The 17,702-nt window shown below is 34.3% G+C and overlaps 1 protein-coding gene across 1 annotated transcript; it reads right to left on the reverse strand.

The window, feature by feature from the left end:
- Positions 1-1,395: 1,395 nt before the first annotated feature.
- Positions 1,396-3,589, reverse strand: LOC149793374 (uncharacterized). The gene is made up of 2 exons (XM_089966370.1): positions 3,017-3,589; positions 1,396-1,817 (listed from the first exon to the last, which is right to left on the reverse strand). The coding sequence occupies exons 1-2, from the start codon at positions 3,567-3,569 to the stop codon at positions 1,405-1,407; spliced, it is 966 nt and encodes a 321-aa protein (XP_089822496.1). The 5' UTR covers positions 3,570-3,589; the 3' UTR covers positions 1,396-1,404.
- Positions 3,590-17,702: the final 14,113 nt, after the last annotated feature.

The following is a 17,702-nucleotide window of genomic DNA, read 5'->3' on the forward strand; positions in this document are numbered from 1 at the left end:
GGGGAGGAGGTAATGTCTGCTATTATGTAGACCACGGGTGAATCGACATCCACTCGGAATTGAGCAAGGCGTGACCACCATTGGAATCGCAAGTTTCAATATAGTGTCTTGAAACTAAACGTCAGTCGTCGCTAAACCATCTTGCGGGATTTGCATAAGGAAGTTCTAACCTACTCTGACGTCATTCGGAATTGGCGGGAAACATTGTTATTCTAGGAATTACAAAGGAGCGTCTGAAAGGAAGCTTTTAGGGACCAGAGGAACTGTAGGAGACAGGGAAGGGAAATACCCTGGTACAGTTGGTCCCGAGTCTCTGGGCAACTAGAAAATGAGAAAACGGAAGCGGAAGAAGTGAAGGGTGAAGGACGTGGTTGTTGGACTAAAGGCGTACTGGATACCAGTCAAGAAATACTACAGATCAAGAGATGAGTAGAAACACAGGACAGGAGGAAAATCTATCATACTAATTCAGATGATGGAATAGGCCGTCACTTGGTCGAGTGAAAGACGAGTGATAGGGTTTCAAATATTGAATTTCATTTGATTAATAATTATCTGTAATTGAATGGCAATACATTTGTTGTTTATTTGAATTTCACCTTTCGAATATTCAGTAATTTTACTGTCGGCATCGCTGACTGGGGGCTCGGAGCTTTGCATCTCTATCCCACTTAAATTTCTAACAAAAACGAGCCAGGGTGGGTCTTCTGTAATAATTAAAGATAATATTAGGAGCACACCACACCAGCCTAAGGTAGTCTATGACGAGACCCCTTTACAGCTTTTAAGTATTGTTTTTGGCCTATCTATCTTAGGTATACCAACACATACATCGCCATTTTGTATATATCATAATTCCCCTGATATATGCGAAATGTTTATTCTTGTAACAAAAGTTAACCAATATATTATCATTTGTTTTTCTTGTTTGTTTTTTCTTTGATTTGTTTCTGCAAATTCAAAACTAAAGCCATTTGATTCAGGACTTGTATGTTTTGCATATTTTTCAAAGTTGAGATAGGTCCTTGTAAAGATTCGTTTTGAGCATTATTCACTTTCGGTATATCTATAAAACCTACAGTATTAATATGTTTATAAGATTCTAAATTTGTCTTCTTCGAACATTGCTGATTACATTGTAAGATTAAATACATTCAGCTCAGGTCGCTCCGAAAACGCTGTTTAAATCATTTACTGTTTAACGTTGAGACTGTAAACCGTGGTAACTCAGTAGCCACCAATGGATCAATGATTATAAATCGAAATCATTAACTTTTTCCTCCTGCAATCGTGATAATTGAAAGGTGATTACTAAATAAGAAGAACAGTGAAAAATTAATGATAAATAGCAAATAACGCTGCAGGAGATATCAAAAGTTGTAGGTTGTAGACAGGACATTTTTATTACATTTGAATCAACATAAACCCACACAAAGTTGTATGCCTATTCCCGTGAATTTGTCCAGAGTTACGGGTCTGCACCCACATCCCGCTGCCCTGACGAACCTCCAGAAGTAATGTACGTGTGACTGACACATGATGATTAGCGTTGCTGGAATCTGCCACAAAGTCACATATAATTTCACCATCCTTGACTAAATCAAAGGCCCCATAAATGCCTGGCGCAACCATGACTGTAACGCTAAAAACGTAAATTCCATGCATGGGTGCAATAAATATTCCTGTGGCTCCATGGAATGCCCCGCCCACGTTAATAACAACGTTATCGAACACGATGGTACGATGTTCACTCAAGTTGATTAGGTCAGGACTTGAGACAGTGACGTAGAAAGCAACCTGGTTGACTGGAGTTTGCTCTGAAATTTTAAACACGGTATTATTGCATTGACCTATCATTACAGGGAATATCATAATTTAATTAATAGACGTTAAAAGGAAATTAAAATAGAAGGCTACGATATCTATTTTTTGTTTTATCTAATATTTATAAATTTTATTCATGGTTGTAAATATTACAAAATATATCTGGTTAAATTTTTCTTACGGGACCTGAATATTTTAAGGAGTTAATATTGAATAGGATCTATAAATAGCTGCTTACCTATGTTATGACAATTATTAATAATAATTTTAATAATATTTAAATGGCGGTTATGGCTTAATTTCGCAGTGGCTGATGGGGTTTTCAACGTTTCCAGAATAATTCTTTAACTTCCGAATAGTTGGGCTAGGTCGCATGAATAGGCCAATTGGACACGAAATAAGTAGTTGTTCTGTTACGTGGGGTCGATTGCGAAATACAGTCACAATAGACAGTGTATATGAGGTGAGGACTCTGCAGTCATTTTCATTCGGATTTTGGAGTCATTCACATTCTATTTGTTCCTGTTGTAAGTCTGCTGGCGTGTTTTAAAGTTGTATGTTGTCCTAAGATATTATTCGAGGAAAAACACTTGTTTGGACTTTTCAGTTGAAATGGAAAGTGCTCATTATTTTGACTATACTATTATCCTGGAATTGTTATAAACTATTCGATGGAATTCTGGACAACGCTTGACATCGTCATAATTCTTGGAGGACCAGTACATTTCCGGTTTTGAAATTTATAAGTAGCTTTTTATTCATTTAGGATTAGGACTTTTATAGATGTTTATAAAGATTAGTTTGGATTCACTTCATAATACTGTAAGTTCCTCCCACACTTTCATTTATAACTTTAATAAATTGTTTGTTAAGTTTTACAAAACTTTTTGGGTTTGCTTTTTGATCACTTATTTGTGTCAAGAAGCAATTTTATTACGACATTGTCGCATCTGATTTGAAGTGGTTGAGAATATTGTTTAGACAAATGGAATTCTTGTGGACATCATTTTTAATTCTTATAGAAATAACAAGTCTAATATTGACTGGAATTATAATCATTTTCCTGACTTTATCAAACGCGTTTTTCTTATTATTCAGCTTAAACTATTTGCCAGTGAGGTTGTCTAATTCTAAACGAGTGTCTCTTCTTTTTCTAACTGCATAACCCAAAAAGTATTACTGATATACTCACTCTTAATAATGGCATTCTTCGCTTGATCTTCGTTTATCGCGTATGCTGTGACAACTTTTGATATGTTTTCGTCACGAATTTGTTCTCTGGACAAATTAGATCGTTCGGTAACTTGATTCGAAGCTGCATTTCGAAACGTTTCTAAACCTCCGTCATCAACAGAAACGTTTCCTTTTCTACATGTTTTTGCATATTCCTCCAACTGTTTAATTTTTCCTGTTTGGATACTGGCTGTTTCTCTTAGCTTTAAATTACTCTCCAACAGTTCGTTAATACGTGCTTCTTGGTCTTTCAGTTTGTTGTCCTGCTTTTCAAATAATATTTGAAGAATGTCGTGTCTGGATTTCTGCTGATCCAATTCATTTTGAAGTTTTTGCATACCTTCTGAGATTGCCTTTTCCAGGCCGGTGACTCGATCCTCCAACTTTCCGGTGGCTTTATATCCTGGGGTAATTATTGACTGTAATCTCTTTAGAAAAAGTTCTCTAGTGCTTTCCAGGCCGTACGCTGTGTTTGTTACGAATGTTAACAGCACCGAAAGCGTCACAAACATTATTTTCGCTCTTTCCTCTGTGTAAATTTCTTATCAAATATGGTGTATTGAGAAGACTTCTTGAACGATCTTATCTGTGACACGTAATCACCTACTGAACTCCACGCAGCGTTGTTTCTATTTCGATTCACTTTATGGATAGGAAAGGTGTTCAATTTCCCGTCCTATGTAATCCACGCATTTGCACAGTAATGGCTGTAATGGAGATATGGGAATATGGATATTTCCTAAGGCATTTACCCAATATATATATATATATATATATATATTGTTGTTGTTGGGTTTAACGCCATTTTTCAGCACACGATAGGCTATACATGGCGGCCAGTATTAATGGTGGAGGAAGAACCCAGGAAAACCCCAGAAAGAACCACCGACCCACGAGAAGCTACTGACAAGCTTTCTCACATACCCACATTGGCTGAATCCGAGACTCGAACCCACGCAGACAGCGGTTAGATGGCAGTGATCCATAACGGAGAGCGCGTTAGACCACTCGGCCACTCGGGGCCCAGAGAGAGAGAGAGAGAGAGAGATAGACAGATAGATAGATAGATAGATAGATCGATAGATAGATAGATAGATGGTTATGTATGTTTGATTTTCTTTTATCTGATTTAATATATTTTTATTTCAATTTTATTTTTTTTCAGTTTTAAATTTCTATTTTTCATTACACGATATTGTAATGTAAAGTTATTCACAATAGATTATACTTCTTTCAGAAAATAGTTTGACCTTGACTGTTAGTTTATAAACACTAGTTATTGATCTAAATTATGACCTTGTTACAAAATTTGTAGCAACCATAGTAAACACGTTATATTTTATATTAAGATGATTGGTTGTTTTCAAGGTCATGATGGGACTTTGTCTTTAAGAAGTAAACAATTTATTTTTATTTTGTATTTCTTAGAATAAAATGATTGGCTTTCTTTAGGGTCACACAGGGTGACCCTTAACAAGTATATAGCTTCTATTGTCTTCCAGAAGATGATCACGTGACCCCTTGTTTCCGTTTTAGGTAGACCATATAACCCATGTTTTGGAGAATTCAGTAGAAGCTGGGCTGTTAAACTGTTGTATCTTGTGTGTTTACAGTTATTTCAAATTACTTGGATTCAAAAGGATTAATTCTGTTATTGTTCAGGAAAATATGTGTGCTCATGTAATACTGGGGAAGAAATACTGGTGTTTGACGGTTGGTTCAGAGTAGATGTCTGTATGGAATTTGTTTTCTACAAGTCCGGTTGTTGTGTCCAGGAATATGTGGTTTGAGTTTGAGATTTCTGCCATGAATATTATCAAAGCAATATCACGTCTGAAACTAGGTATGAAGAGTTTTCAGAATTATTAATTTCTTACTGTTATGATTACCTGATATATGAAAATAAAAACATTCAATCAGTTCATGAGACTCTGTAGAGAACATTCACTGAATAAGAGGTTCGCCAAGTATTGAGTAAATTGAAACATGACAAAGCTGGGGGGCGTAGATGTTTTATCCAGCGATTTCTATATAGGTACGGGTAACATAACTGCATAAATATTAACAATATTATTTAATAAACTATTCGATGATATATATTATCTTGAAAATAGATCAACGTCTATCACTGTACCATTTTTAAAGAAAGGGGATGCAAGCGAACCCTCCAATTATAAGGGCATTAGTATACTAAGTAAAACGATTACTTGGATTTTACAAACAGAATAAATAAATGGGTGGACAAACAACACATTATTGGGTGATAAAACAAACCAGGTTCGGAGCTGGTTACCCTACAGCAGAAATTGTATTTATATTATACAAATTTATCTGTAAATATTTAAGAAAACATAAGGGTAGAGTCTATGCAGTATTTATAGATTATGAGAAAGCCTTTTATAGGGTAGAAAGACGTTTACTGTACCAAAGGCTAGTTAATGAAAATATTAGTGGATAAATGTTACGAATCATTAGGGCAATTTAAAATGATGTATAAGCATGTGTTACGTCCAATATTATCATTACTTATGTCTCGATAGTCGTGTGGGTATGCACCAAGGTATTGTTTTATCGCCTTTACCCTTTTCCGTTTCTTTTGAACGATATGAAGCCCTGTTTAGCTGAATAAAACATTTGGCGTGTCGGTTTAAACCTTAGAACAATGTTTGTTACTGTTATATGCAAACGATTTAATTGTCTTTGCTGACACTAACCACCAGTTGCAAACTTATGTTCGATATGTTGTATACATGTCGCCTAAAATGGAAAATGAAAGCAAATATGGAAAAAGCAAGAGTGAATGTATTTCGATGAGATGATCATCTAAGAAATTAAGAAAAGTGGGAATATGGCACTATAGAGATAAAGACTGAATCATATATCTCGGATGCATAATTTCTTCAACAACAAGAAAAACCTCATAATATTTGTGCCAGCAAGCGCTGCTTTTGCAGCAGCTGAAGTCTAAGCATATTGTGAAGCAAAGTCTTTCACAAATTTAGCAAATTACCGTAACTGGATTGATGCGTCTATATGACTGGAAGAGAGCTCTCATCCCTAACTATGAAGCTGAAATTTTTGGGGTTTTGTGATGCCAGTGATATTGAAAAAATTCATTTATCAGTTTGTAAATATATTCTTGGTACATCTAAGTCTACTCCAAATGCATTTGCATATAACGAATTAGGAAGAATTGGTATCCAATGTATAAGATATAAATTTATTCTGAAATACAAATTTACATTTTGAAATGCTGGCTAAGAATTATAAAAATGCTAAAAGACATATTTTCTAAGCAATGCTACAATTTACAGTTAAGACGGGGGAAAAGTTGTGATTGCTTTTCTAACAATGTTAAAAAGCTTATATTTACATTTGGATTTAGTATGGTGTAGTGTACTCAGGGAGTAAATGATGAAAATACATTTCTTAGATTGTTCAGTCAGAGATGTGGAGATGATGTAGGCAAAAGTTGCGAGATGAGATTAAGTTAATGGAAAGAATAGGTTTTTGCAAGCCATTGAGATTAGAATTTACTTATCAAAAATAGCTAGAATTGTTAGGAGACTGCGATTTCTGTGATATAATAACTATGAGTAAAGTCGGAAACTTGCCAAATTATTATTATTATTATTATTATTGTTATCAATATGGCATAATTTCTCCAGCTAAATAGGTCTTGCTGTTGTCGTTGGCTTTATGTGCAACAAAACCTGTCTGAACTAGAAACCTCATTTATGAATTTAAGAAAAGATATTACCCACCAGAAAAGAGCAAATTCGATTCCGTCACGAATATTTCCAATTTTAAAATATCTTGTTATTAAAAAGCAAATACCCTGTAAAGGAAGGTGACATGAATAATGATAATAATAATAATAATAATAATAATGATAATAATAATAATAAAACTTAATTAATTACTTAAGATATAAAACCAGTACTTGTATAGTTTTGTTTCGATATTTTGAGAAAGGAGGTAGAATTATGTAGATATTATGTTGTTCTTTTTTTTACAGTTATCAGTACTGTAGAGACTTTTATTACAGCTGTATGTGTTGTGCTTAAAACCACATGATTAGTCTATAAAGATTCTCCAACATACTATTAATGAATGCAATTAAATTAATAAGGTATGATTACTGTATAGTGATTTTTACACTACACACCTAGCAATAAAACTAACGTCTAAGAATTGTAAGGTTTAGGTGATATCTTTGCAAATCAAACCGGTAACACTTAAACGTCAATGTGGCTAATTATTGAGATCTTGATCACGACGTACAGCAATAAAACGATCTTCTAATATTAGTGTTCTTGATGCAAGTAACATGAATATGTGTTAGGAAAATCATATATATTGGTATACACCAATTCACTAGCTGGGTACATATGGTATGACTTTATCGAATGGAAGAATATCTAGACTAATAACAAAAATTAACGGTCATAGAAATCCCACTTGGATGAATAGCTTTGTTCATGACTTTCAGTACTGTTGGTGGTATGAATAACCATAGAAGACAGAAGCGCTTTCGGTGTGATAAATGTGGATGTTGGCGTCACATTTCTTTCAACCTGCATAATATTAGTCACTATATAATGGTATATAATTTAAACGTTTTTGTTTGAAATTAGTATGGGAGAAGTACATTCTTGAGGTTGAAATTGATACAGACACTGTTAAGTTATTTATGACACATATGCTGAATGTAATTGTGCTTTATCTCTCCAGACAATATTCTGAGACCGCTCCAATAACCTAAGTGGTTAAAACGCCCACCTTGGATGTGGGAGGTCACGTGTTCGAATTCCAGCTGAGTCATACCAAAGACTTATAAAACTGTACTAGCAGCTACCTCACTTGCCGTTCAGCGTTAAGAGGCCAGTGTTAGAACTGGTCGGCCTGCTGTCAGTATGATGTGACTGGGTGGGACATGATGTGAGCCCTTAACGCTGTATTATTGCGGTACTTAATGTTCTTCTTGGTACATATTAAGGATGTTTTGCTATTGCTGCTTAGTTAGAATCTGTAAAGTTTCAATGACTTTCCATCTTTCTATTCTTGTAAAAAACAATTGTCAATCTGAGCGCATAAATGTGAATAAAAATGGCGGATCCGATCCATATTTTAAACTCCCATGGGGGGACAACTCTATATTATCGCGGTATTTGTCTAACCTAGGTATGGTAGCAAGCACTTAGTATAATAAACATAAATTGCAACTTACCTATGAGAAGGAATGTCATGCTTGCGCTGGCAGAATATTTCCACAAAATACCCAACGGATCCAATGATTAAATCGAACACACAAATGTAATCAGTGGAAAAACCCATGAATAACAGCATTACAAATTGAAAATAATTATTATTTAACTTCATATAAATTTTAATGCAAGGTGGGCAAAGAAATACAAAATATTTAAAAAAAAGTATTATTAACATCAGTATTATTATTATTGAAATATGAATGATTTCAAGAAAGTGTAGATGTTATTGTAATCTTAATTACGTATGATAAGTCTGATAGAAATTGCAACCTTTACCTTGTAAGGACATGTATGTCACCATTGAAATATGTTCTATAATAATCAAACATCAGACGATACACTGAATATATTTCGTATTCAATGCCAATTGAGATATAGCAAACTCGACTGGAGTTTTGTATGTGATGATCAACAGAATTGCATGCACTTTTCCAAAAAGTGATGTGCATTCTTTTTCAATGTAAACTTATACAACATTTCAGAGTAAATTGTGCTATAACATATTTGCATCCTTAATTGCTACAGCTTTACATCTCCGAACAACCGCTAGAGATCGCCTGTCCAAAATTAATCGGAAAATCCCTCTTGCCGCGATAGTATAGAGCCCGCGATAATACAGCGTTGGAATATACATGGCTGCGGAATGATGTCCCAGTTATAGACATCAAATGGATTCAGATCCAAGCAAATGGTAATTTATGGGATTCTTTGATATAACTAACTGTGACACTGAAGTTTGATCACAAGTACCAGATTTTTTTTTTACACACTTTTATGTGCTGCTATTTATGTTAAACAATGGGGAAATGGAAACTTTGCCACGTATCATTGGAGGACGTATCCTGATATAATAGACTGAGATTTATAGAAATTATAAGATCTAAACATCAATCGTCAAAATATCCTAGGATTAGTCGGTTCTGACATTTCAAAGGTGTCTCTATTGAAATTGGGTGGATGAAGCGTTAAATTTTGTAAATTATACTTTATAAAAGGTCCTTTGAGCCAATTGTTCAATAAAGAACATATCTCTTTCATTCATGTATCTCACCCTCGTAAATAAATAATGTGTTTTGTTTGTCACCTTTCTTGAGACATCTGCAATTGTGTGTGTGTGTGTGTGTGTGTGTGTGTATATATATATATATATATATATATATATATATATATATATATATATATATATATACATGTATGTATATAAAACCAATAGTATTTAGAAATTTAAACTTACCCTGATTAAAAAGATGATGCCAATAGTAACAGGAAAAGGAAATTTGTACAAATCATTTTTTCAACTATTCACTATCATATCAACTAATAATTGCTCGAAGTGAGATAAAACGTGTATGTTGAAGAGGAAATTCTGCACAAATATAAGACATACACAGAAGCAAAGAGACGATTTAGGTGTATCCAAAAAAAATTTGTTTGTAATTATATGGAAAATGTTTATTAAAATATATGGAGAATATGGGATGCACCAAATTCTTTTTAAATTGTTTCTATAAAGGAATATTGCAAATGAAGTCTTATTACAAACTGCTATAGCACAGTTCTGTTTAAAGATATACACATTCCAATGTCAATGACATCGGAACACGCTATACAAGGCCATTATTTGGATAGTAAGACATAGCATCTGGACAAAATCAACACATGCTATGTCTTACATGTAGGACTACATAAATGAGCTGTTGTGATACATTGTGACAGCAGTTTATTATCAACGCTGTTCACATCAATACAAAGATAGAAAAAATTTGAAATAAAATGAAAATAACATAAAATATAAAGTACCAAAAAAAGACCTGTACTACATCCACTCGTATCATATCATAAGAAAGGGGGAAACGCCTTCCCCTTTTCCTAATTAGCAGAAGGCAACTAACTCTTGCAATCCACATTCTCACCGTCCATGACTCGATTCTAATTTTATCTCCTATCTGCATATTTAGTCACTCGTAACCATAACTTACACTACCGTAAAGAAATTATTCGAAACCTGTCGCCATGTACCTTTTATTTACCTGATTTTTCATGGCAACTTTTACTGGAAGTTTCTCCGTTACTTTGTATCTTATCAACTTTATCACTGTTTTCGTAGACATTCAGTGTCAGGCAAGCGTCTGGGCGATTGCGAATAATATTCAATATGCATTTTAAAAGATCTGTTTCGTGCTTCCCTCTTCTTGTGAAAATCGACATTTGGGATATATCTTCTACGCAAATGATAAAAGGGCCATGACCTCTACGAATCTTGTGTGATGTATAAAATGAACAGGTTAGTTGAAAAAATGAACAAAATGTTATTTTCCAAATAATCCTAAAAGCAAAGACGTTTGATTTAAATTTTCATTCAAATTGCTCTTATTTTTTATTCAATTGTATATACATAATATCCAATTTGATACGTCAGAGTTCATTTGGGCAAGATGCAATGCAAGGGAGAAACTTCGACAAGAGCAAATAACCTTAACATGTCTGCCTTGCTGTTTTTCCAAAGTGTTGACTATAAAATCTTTCTTTCATATCTTTTATCAAAAATATGACCTTTATATTCAAATGCACACTCTTTGTTTTCCGAAGATTGTTATAATTGCTTTCCAGCTGCAATGGGAAACCAGTGATATTTATCTTTCAGCAAAAGACTCATTTGTGAATACTTATTTCTCTCAGATTTATGTAACTTCACAAAGTTCTTATCAGTTGAATTTTAAGGAAAAAAAATAAAAGGATAACTCACGTATAGAAAAGTACATCAAATGCGTCCTGTTTGGTAGTGATGTTAATGCTAGATGATGGTGTGGCACACGAGGCGCCGTTCCATTCCATGTCGGAAATCATAAACTCTCACTTTCCTCTAAAATGAACAGAGACAATGTTATACCGTTACGACTCTAAAGGCATACATATTGCGACATAACAGGAGTGAATCCAACAATTGAAGCCAAATTCAAAAAATAATTTATTTGTTATACAAAGTGAAAATTCAAATATCACTTACAGTATTTTGAATTAAATACGAAATAGTCCCATATGTCATATGTCCAAATATATATAATGATCCGAATGAATACCAACAGTCTCGAATGTGTTAATGTTCTAAAATGATATAATAAATGATGTCTTTGAATGAGTTCCCAATAATTCCCAAGTAAGGATTTAGCGCAAAAAGTCAATGTTAACTCTATATAATTCCAATGAATAATTTAAATAAATCAATTTTCTCAAATTTTATCTGGACATAAAAATAAACTCTGATCATAGATTCCCAAACACTGATATTAAACATGAAAGAATATGTGTTCACATAGTCTATATATATATATATATATATATATATATATATATATATATATATATATATATATATATATAATCACATGACCTGCGACACAATAGTATTCTCTACGGAAATAATCATTAATTCATAAACGATATCTGGTCCTAAATCAAATTCAAGTAAACATCTAGTTAACTTCTTAGATGCATGACATAAATCAGATATGCATAGCCCTCAATGATGAAAAGGCTTTAATGATTGACCCTCAATGTTTCTGATGTAAAAGGAATTTAGTACACAGAGTTATCTAAGTTTAAATAGGGACTTAAGTTGTAACCGCACTTTCCTACAAACAGTGCAGCAATACAGACATGCAAATCAACTGCGCAATGTATGACCACGTTTAGAAACAAGGGCAAGCATACAAATAGGGGACATTAGTCTAGGTTCAGTTTGTCTGACCCATCGTAAAAGCAAAACAAAACAAGAAAACATATGGCAACTGGATGATGTCAATGCACTTCACTCCTCGATAAGTATCCAAAACATGGCATTACACAATACTGTTGCATGGTAAGAAATTCTACATCGCTTCCTCCTCCGCAAAACATAATTATTGAGTCCAATCCCAATAAAAGGAAGTTATTTTAGGGAAATTCGGGCCCCACTGAAAATGGAAACTTTTTCATGCCACTATAACCTCTAACTAAACTCATGATATCTCCAATTCGATTACATTCGAGATCTATTTCATATAAAATATTATCCAATCTGAATAATTCGAGATCTTTGTCTGATAAGTCGATCCCAATTTTATAACAGACTGATATTCTCTCATGTACATTGCTCACTGCTGGCCTAAACATAGTGATTAAGTATCATAGTCTCTCTCTCCCTCTCGATCTCGATCTCGAACGAAATCACATTCACACGAAATCATGTGTAAGTGGGAAATCAAGAATATGGTAGGATAATCAACACAAACCTTTCTCTGACTGACGAACATCTCTATGAATGCTTGCATGTAGTTGGTAAAAACACTTGTAAGCCGCATGAGTGTCATGCATGTTTCAACAACAAAAGTGTAACAACTTGTTCCTGTTTTCTTTTATGGCATGTATAGATAAACAATTAAATGTTTTTACTGTATTCACACATTGACCTCCAAACTTTCAACATTGCGTACAAAGCGATTTATGTAATATCTGAAAAGATCCATTTACTCTCGTCATATCAATATTAATGTGTTAATTTGGTATCTCGAGTTATTTATGTTTCATAAGTACGATACTTTGTACAATGTCTTGAATATGAAAGTATTTGATTGCAATGAGACCTTTCAGAATAGAATTTTAGAAGAAATGTTTGAATTCCCGAACAGTAAATAAGGAAACATTATGGTTGCATTAAACTATTACCACTTTTGTTGGTACCTCTTATTAATATTGCTTCGACGTTTGATGATACTTGGAAGGAAGTATTCAGATGGAAAAACAAATTAGAGCAGGGAATAATTTTTTGCCGTAAAAGTCATATTCACAAGATGAAGACAGCACGTATCCCCTCGACCATGTCATGAAACCGCAAGACTGAAGTATTCTTTGCGATACAATTTTGTTGCTTCTGAATATAGGGATGATTATGTTGTGGATTCGTTTTGATCAGACCCAATTGATTTATATAACCCTGTGATATTGCTCTAGATATAATAAGCAAGAGATACTTCCATTTCATCTCCTGCCTCCAATTATTGTCTTTCTTTGCACTGTTGATAATAACATACATACATACATACATACATACATACATCAGGGATTTTCAAATCAGCTTGTCCGACTCCCGGGACAAGCTTAAAGTTGGCTCGGTCAAGCTCAGATTTTTAAGTCACGTGTCCACGGGTCAGTCAATCAAATTAGAGTGTTAGTGTTCCGTTTGTAATGCCACAGTACATATTTCCATCTTGTAGTTAATCTCATGGTCACTCGCATATTCTCGCACAGGAGTGATAACGTGAATAGCTACTAAATTAAACCAGTTTTGACAAATAAAGGAATAAATATTGATATTCTAAGTTATCAGTTATATTTTAATTGTAATATTTGTACGTATCCGGGAACAGTCAACGTTCAGGCAATCATTCATTCAGTATATTTCGTCTTTCTTATTTGAGCATGTTTGGAAACAAAATGGAGCACCTAGAAAGAAACAAGGGATTGTATGAACAATTCTTTTCACGATGTGTAATTTGTCAACTGAGAGGATAATTCTTTCCTATCAACATGCTGATTTCCATTGCCAAACTCGGATTTACTTTCCCTTTAGTAGCTTAGGGTATAGTCACAAGTATTAAGAACAGAAAGAAACATTTTCAAATTCATTGGTTTAACAAAGTCACATGGTAGTAGACTTTAGTTTAGAAATTTGACATCGATCTATCCAACAGTCAGGCTGCAATAGCATAGGTAAATATAGGGCTGGTGTATATTTTCATACGTGTGTGGCAAATAATCTAGATTTATCAACTGCATTGGTTTATACATGAAAAATCATGTTCAAAAATAGATAGACCATAATCAATTTGCTTAACTAAAAATATACTGAACAACGAGGAAAGCCATTTTTTAAAAAAAAATTAAACCTTTCCTACTGAAAAATCTTTGGACACACTAGACTATTTTAGCCACCCTAGCTTGTATGTTGATAAGTAGATTCTATTTATTATAGCCCTCTAAGAGAATGGAGAAAAACATGTACAGCAAAAGGCAAAACACAGAAACAAACAGAATGAATGATCGTGAAATATTAATTGATGGTATTAGAAAAATAAATCACTAAACAGATAATTTGGGATTATAGTGTGCCCAGTCAAGTTTCCAAATGAGGTTAGCTACTTTGACATTGCCTAGCAAAACCCACAGATATTTATAAATAGCACATCAAAAGGCCTGGTGTTTATAAATAGCATAAATAAAAAGGCCTGGTATTTCCGTTGATTTGTTGTTTCCACATTAATACAAAATTGATGAATGAGGAAAACACTGGTATTTTGAAATCATTTCAGCATTACCGGACAATAGTTGGACAGTATAGGGATCACATGTAGATTCAGGTGAGATTTGTAGAGAAAGTTCTACCAATAAATATTAATTTAATATTTGCAGGTCGCTGAAACCAGCCAACGCCTTGAGGGGCTTTTGTGTCAATTGGATATGTTACCAATAGTGGTAGGCATTAACAAACAGTTGTAGATACATGGTGTGTTTCATAAAACTATTGTAAAATCATAAATTGCATGATTTCTTCTTGTCACTGAAATCAGTCGGTGTCATTTAAGAAGGTCATTGATGATGATGATAAGAAATAAATCGATTTTATTCGATCTTGGATATATTGTCGTCATTATTCACCATTTAGTCAACAAGCTGGTAGGCTTATATCAAGGCGACGGCCCAGGCTGTAATGGTGAAGCGTCTGTGTTCCAAGACTTGACCAATATGAACTATGTTAAGAAACTAGGTCTGATGTGGAAACTAAACAGTACACAAATTGTTTGTTGTGTTCTGATGAAAATGATCAATAAATGTTTCATTACACCAGTAGTTGGAGAAGGCCTGTCAAGTTATCACTGCAAGACAGTGTTGTTCCACTTGATAGACAATACAGACATGGGGCTTTGGAAACCAAACAATCTTCTGACCTGAATCTAATGTTAAAAACACTTTCCGTATGGGTCGAAACTGGATTTTCCCCGAACTATTTCATAACTAATGAAAATATGTTTCTAGGCAAAGTACACGGTCAATTCAGGGTGCGACTACACAGTTCCTGATTTATCTAATGGACCAGTACTTCAGGTACCTTACTCAGACTGAATATGATGGACTTGGGCAAGCACTATCAGAGGCCTGGTGTAAGCAACAGACCCAGCCCTCTACACTGCATGCCGTCTTAGAAGCGGTTCAGAGAAGAAATCGCATCGATGTCACTTATAGTACATGCAGGTTTTCAGCAATAACTATGATACATTTTTTTCTACACTATGCTTCTAGATTCACATTACACGACTGTGCTTCATACACTAATACAGTGGTAACAAAGTTGTAGTACATTTCTACAAGATTGCTTGTCCCCGCTCACTGCACTTCTCTGTAGTCATTTTGGCTTCATGTATTGCAACAATCCCTGCGTGTTGTAGAGATATAGAAAGGGCACACATATTCCTTTGTATTGGCACATATTCTGACGTCACCACCAGCAGACTCAGACTAGCTGGATTCTACATCAAATTAGGATATGCGTCTCTAGCTTTAAAGGTACTAAATGAGGTGGATAAGCACTTCAAACATTATGTATCAGAGGTTTCACCCGTGGATCCCGTCTCCTGGAAAGATGAGACTCTTCGCAAGATACCAACAGAGTAAATGAGAACTGATGTAACATGTATGAGTTGCATAGCTGTGTATGTGATATATCTACCAGCTGAGTTCCACTGTACTCTACCTCCCCTGTGGTATGAGATGTTCCGGTCAGTAGGTGCTGACCCTAACCTCAGAGACCCGGAGAAAAACTACTGGTATGACTGGGCGGTGGTGGACGCTAGACCCTATATGTACTTCTTGCAGCACCAAACATACTCAGTCCTGATGATGGAAACACACAGAATGGTGGCACTCGACAACCTATACTGGTCAATAAAACAAGGAAGGATAATACATCCGGAGACCTGTCTAAATGTGCTAGCTTACTCTTTGAGACAGGAGGGACTGCTAAATCGGGCTTTGGAGTACTTACTGTTATCGCTACAACACAAGCCGGAACACAACGCGGCAGTATGGCAAATCTTTGAGATGTTGAACCGGACATGCAACAATTAAACAGTGTTCTAACTGCAGTGTTGTTGAGCATATCAGTGTAAATATGTGTTGACAACAATTGCATATATTGCAGTCTTCATTTCAGTAGCTACCTACGTATTGGAAGTAGATTTGGAATGGCAAAAGGACTTAACTAGAGACTCATATCAAAAACATTTACGGTCTATGAAACAGATTAAGATTGAAAAGGGATAATTAATCAAATGTTATAGGATATTATAGCTGAGTGGAAAATAAACCAAACTTTCATTTTTGAGTGTATTCATCGATTTTAATGAAACACACAAATATGAAGCAAACTTAGTTGAAGACAGAAGAAGGTTAAATGTAATAAAGAAGCATTCTAGATTGCATTTTCGTCCGTCAACACAGATTTAGTCATTGCATGCATGCATATATATATATATATATATATATATATATATATATATATATATATATAACGTTAGAGAGAGCTTGTTGTCTAAGAATTGAAAAGTTTAGCCTTAATGTACCTTGCGATATCTTAGCAAATCAAACCAGAATGCAAGACGGCAATATGGCTAATTTAGACATGTTGAACTAGACGTGCAGCAATAAAATGGTTTTCAATATTAGTGTTCTTGATGACAGAATCATGAATATGTTTTGGGAAAAATCATATATATGGGAAGACGCCAATTGAATATCTGGATACAGTCTGTATGAATTTATCAAATGTGGAATTAAGTACAGAAATCCACGTTCATAGAGATCATTGGGATGAATAGTTTCGTTCATGACATTCAGGAATATTGATTCTATGAAAAACCATGGAAGACAAAGGAGCTTTCTCTGGGATAGATGTGCATGGTAACGTCACCTTCCTTTCAACATACAAAAGTAGTCATTCTATCATGGTATATTATTTAAAAGTTTCCTTTGAAATTGGTATTAGAGAAGTGGTAGAGAGGAGGTTTTCAGTCTGTAGCACACGAAAACTCCAATGTATATAGCATGGAAGATCTGATTTGAAATTCTAGCAAATCCAACATTTTAGGACAGACTATAGAAACGTTTTTAAATTGAGGGATAGGCTAATATAAAATGTATTTACAGAGAAATATTTCAGTTGTGATTTCTCTGTCAATTTGGATAAAAGGAAAGAATCACCTTGTTTACTACTTCAATTACAGATCAAACAATATTATCCCTTATAAATTATTTATTTGGCAAGATAAGTTAAGTATGTATTGC

The sequence above is a fragment of the Sinohyriopsis cumingii genome, chromosome 8 (assembly GCF_028554795.1).
Source record: "Sinohyriopsis cumingii isolate HCF-2022 chromosome 8, ASM2855479v2, whole genome shotgun sequence".
NCBI lineage: Eukaryota > Metazoa > Mollusca > Bivalvia > Unionida > Unionidae > Sinohyriopsis > Sinohyriopsis cumingii.

Coding starts and splice junctions, on each gene's coding strand:
- LOC149793374 (XM_089966370.1), bottom strand. CDS start 3,569: ATGTTTGTGACGCTTTCGGTGCTGTTAACATTCGTAACAAACACAGCG. Junction 1,818..3,016: donor GAAGAATGCCATTATTAAGA/GTGAGTATATCA, acceptor TTAAAATTTCAG/AGCAAACTCCAGTCAACCAG.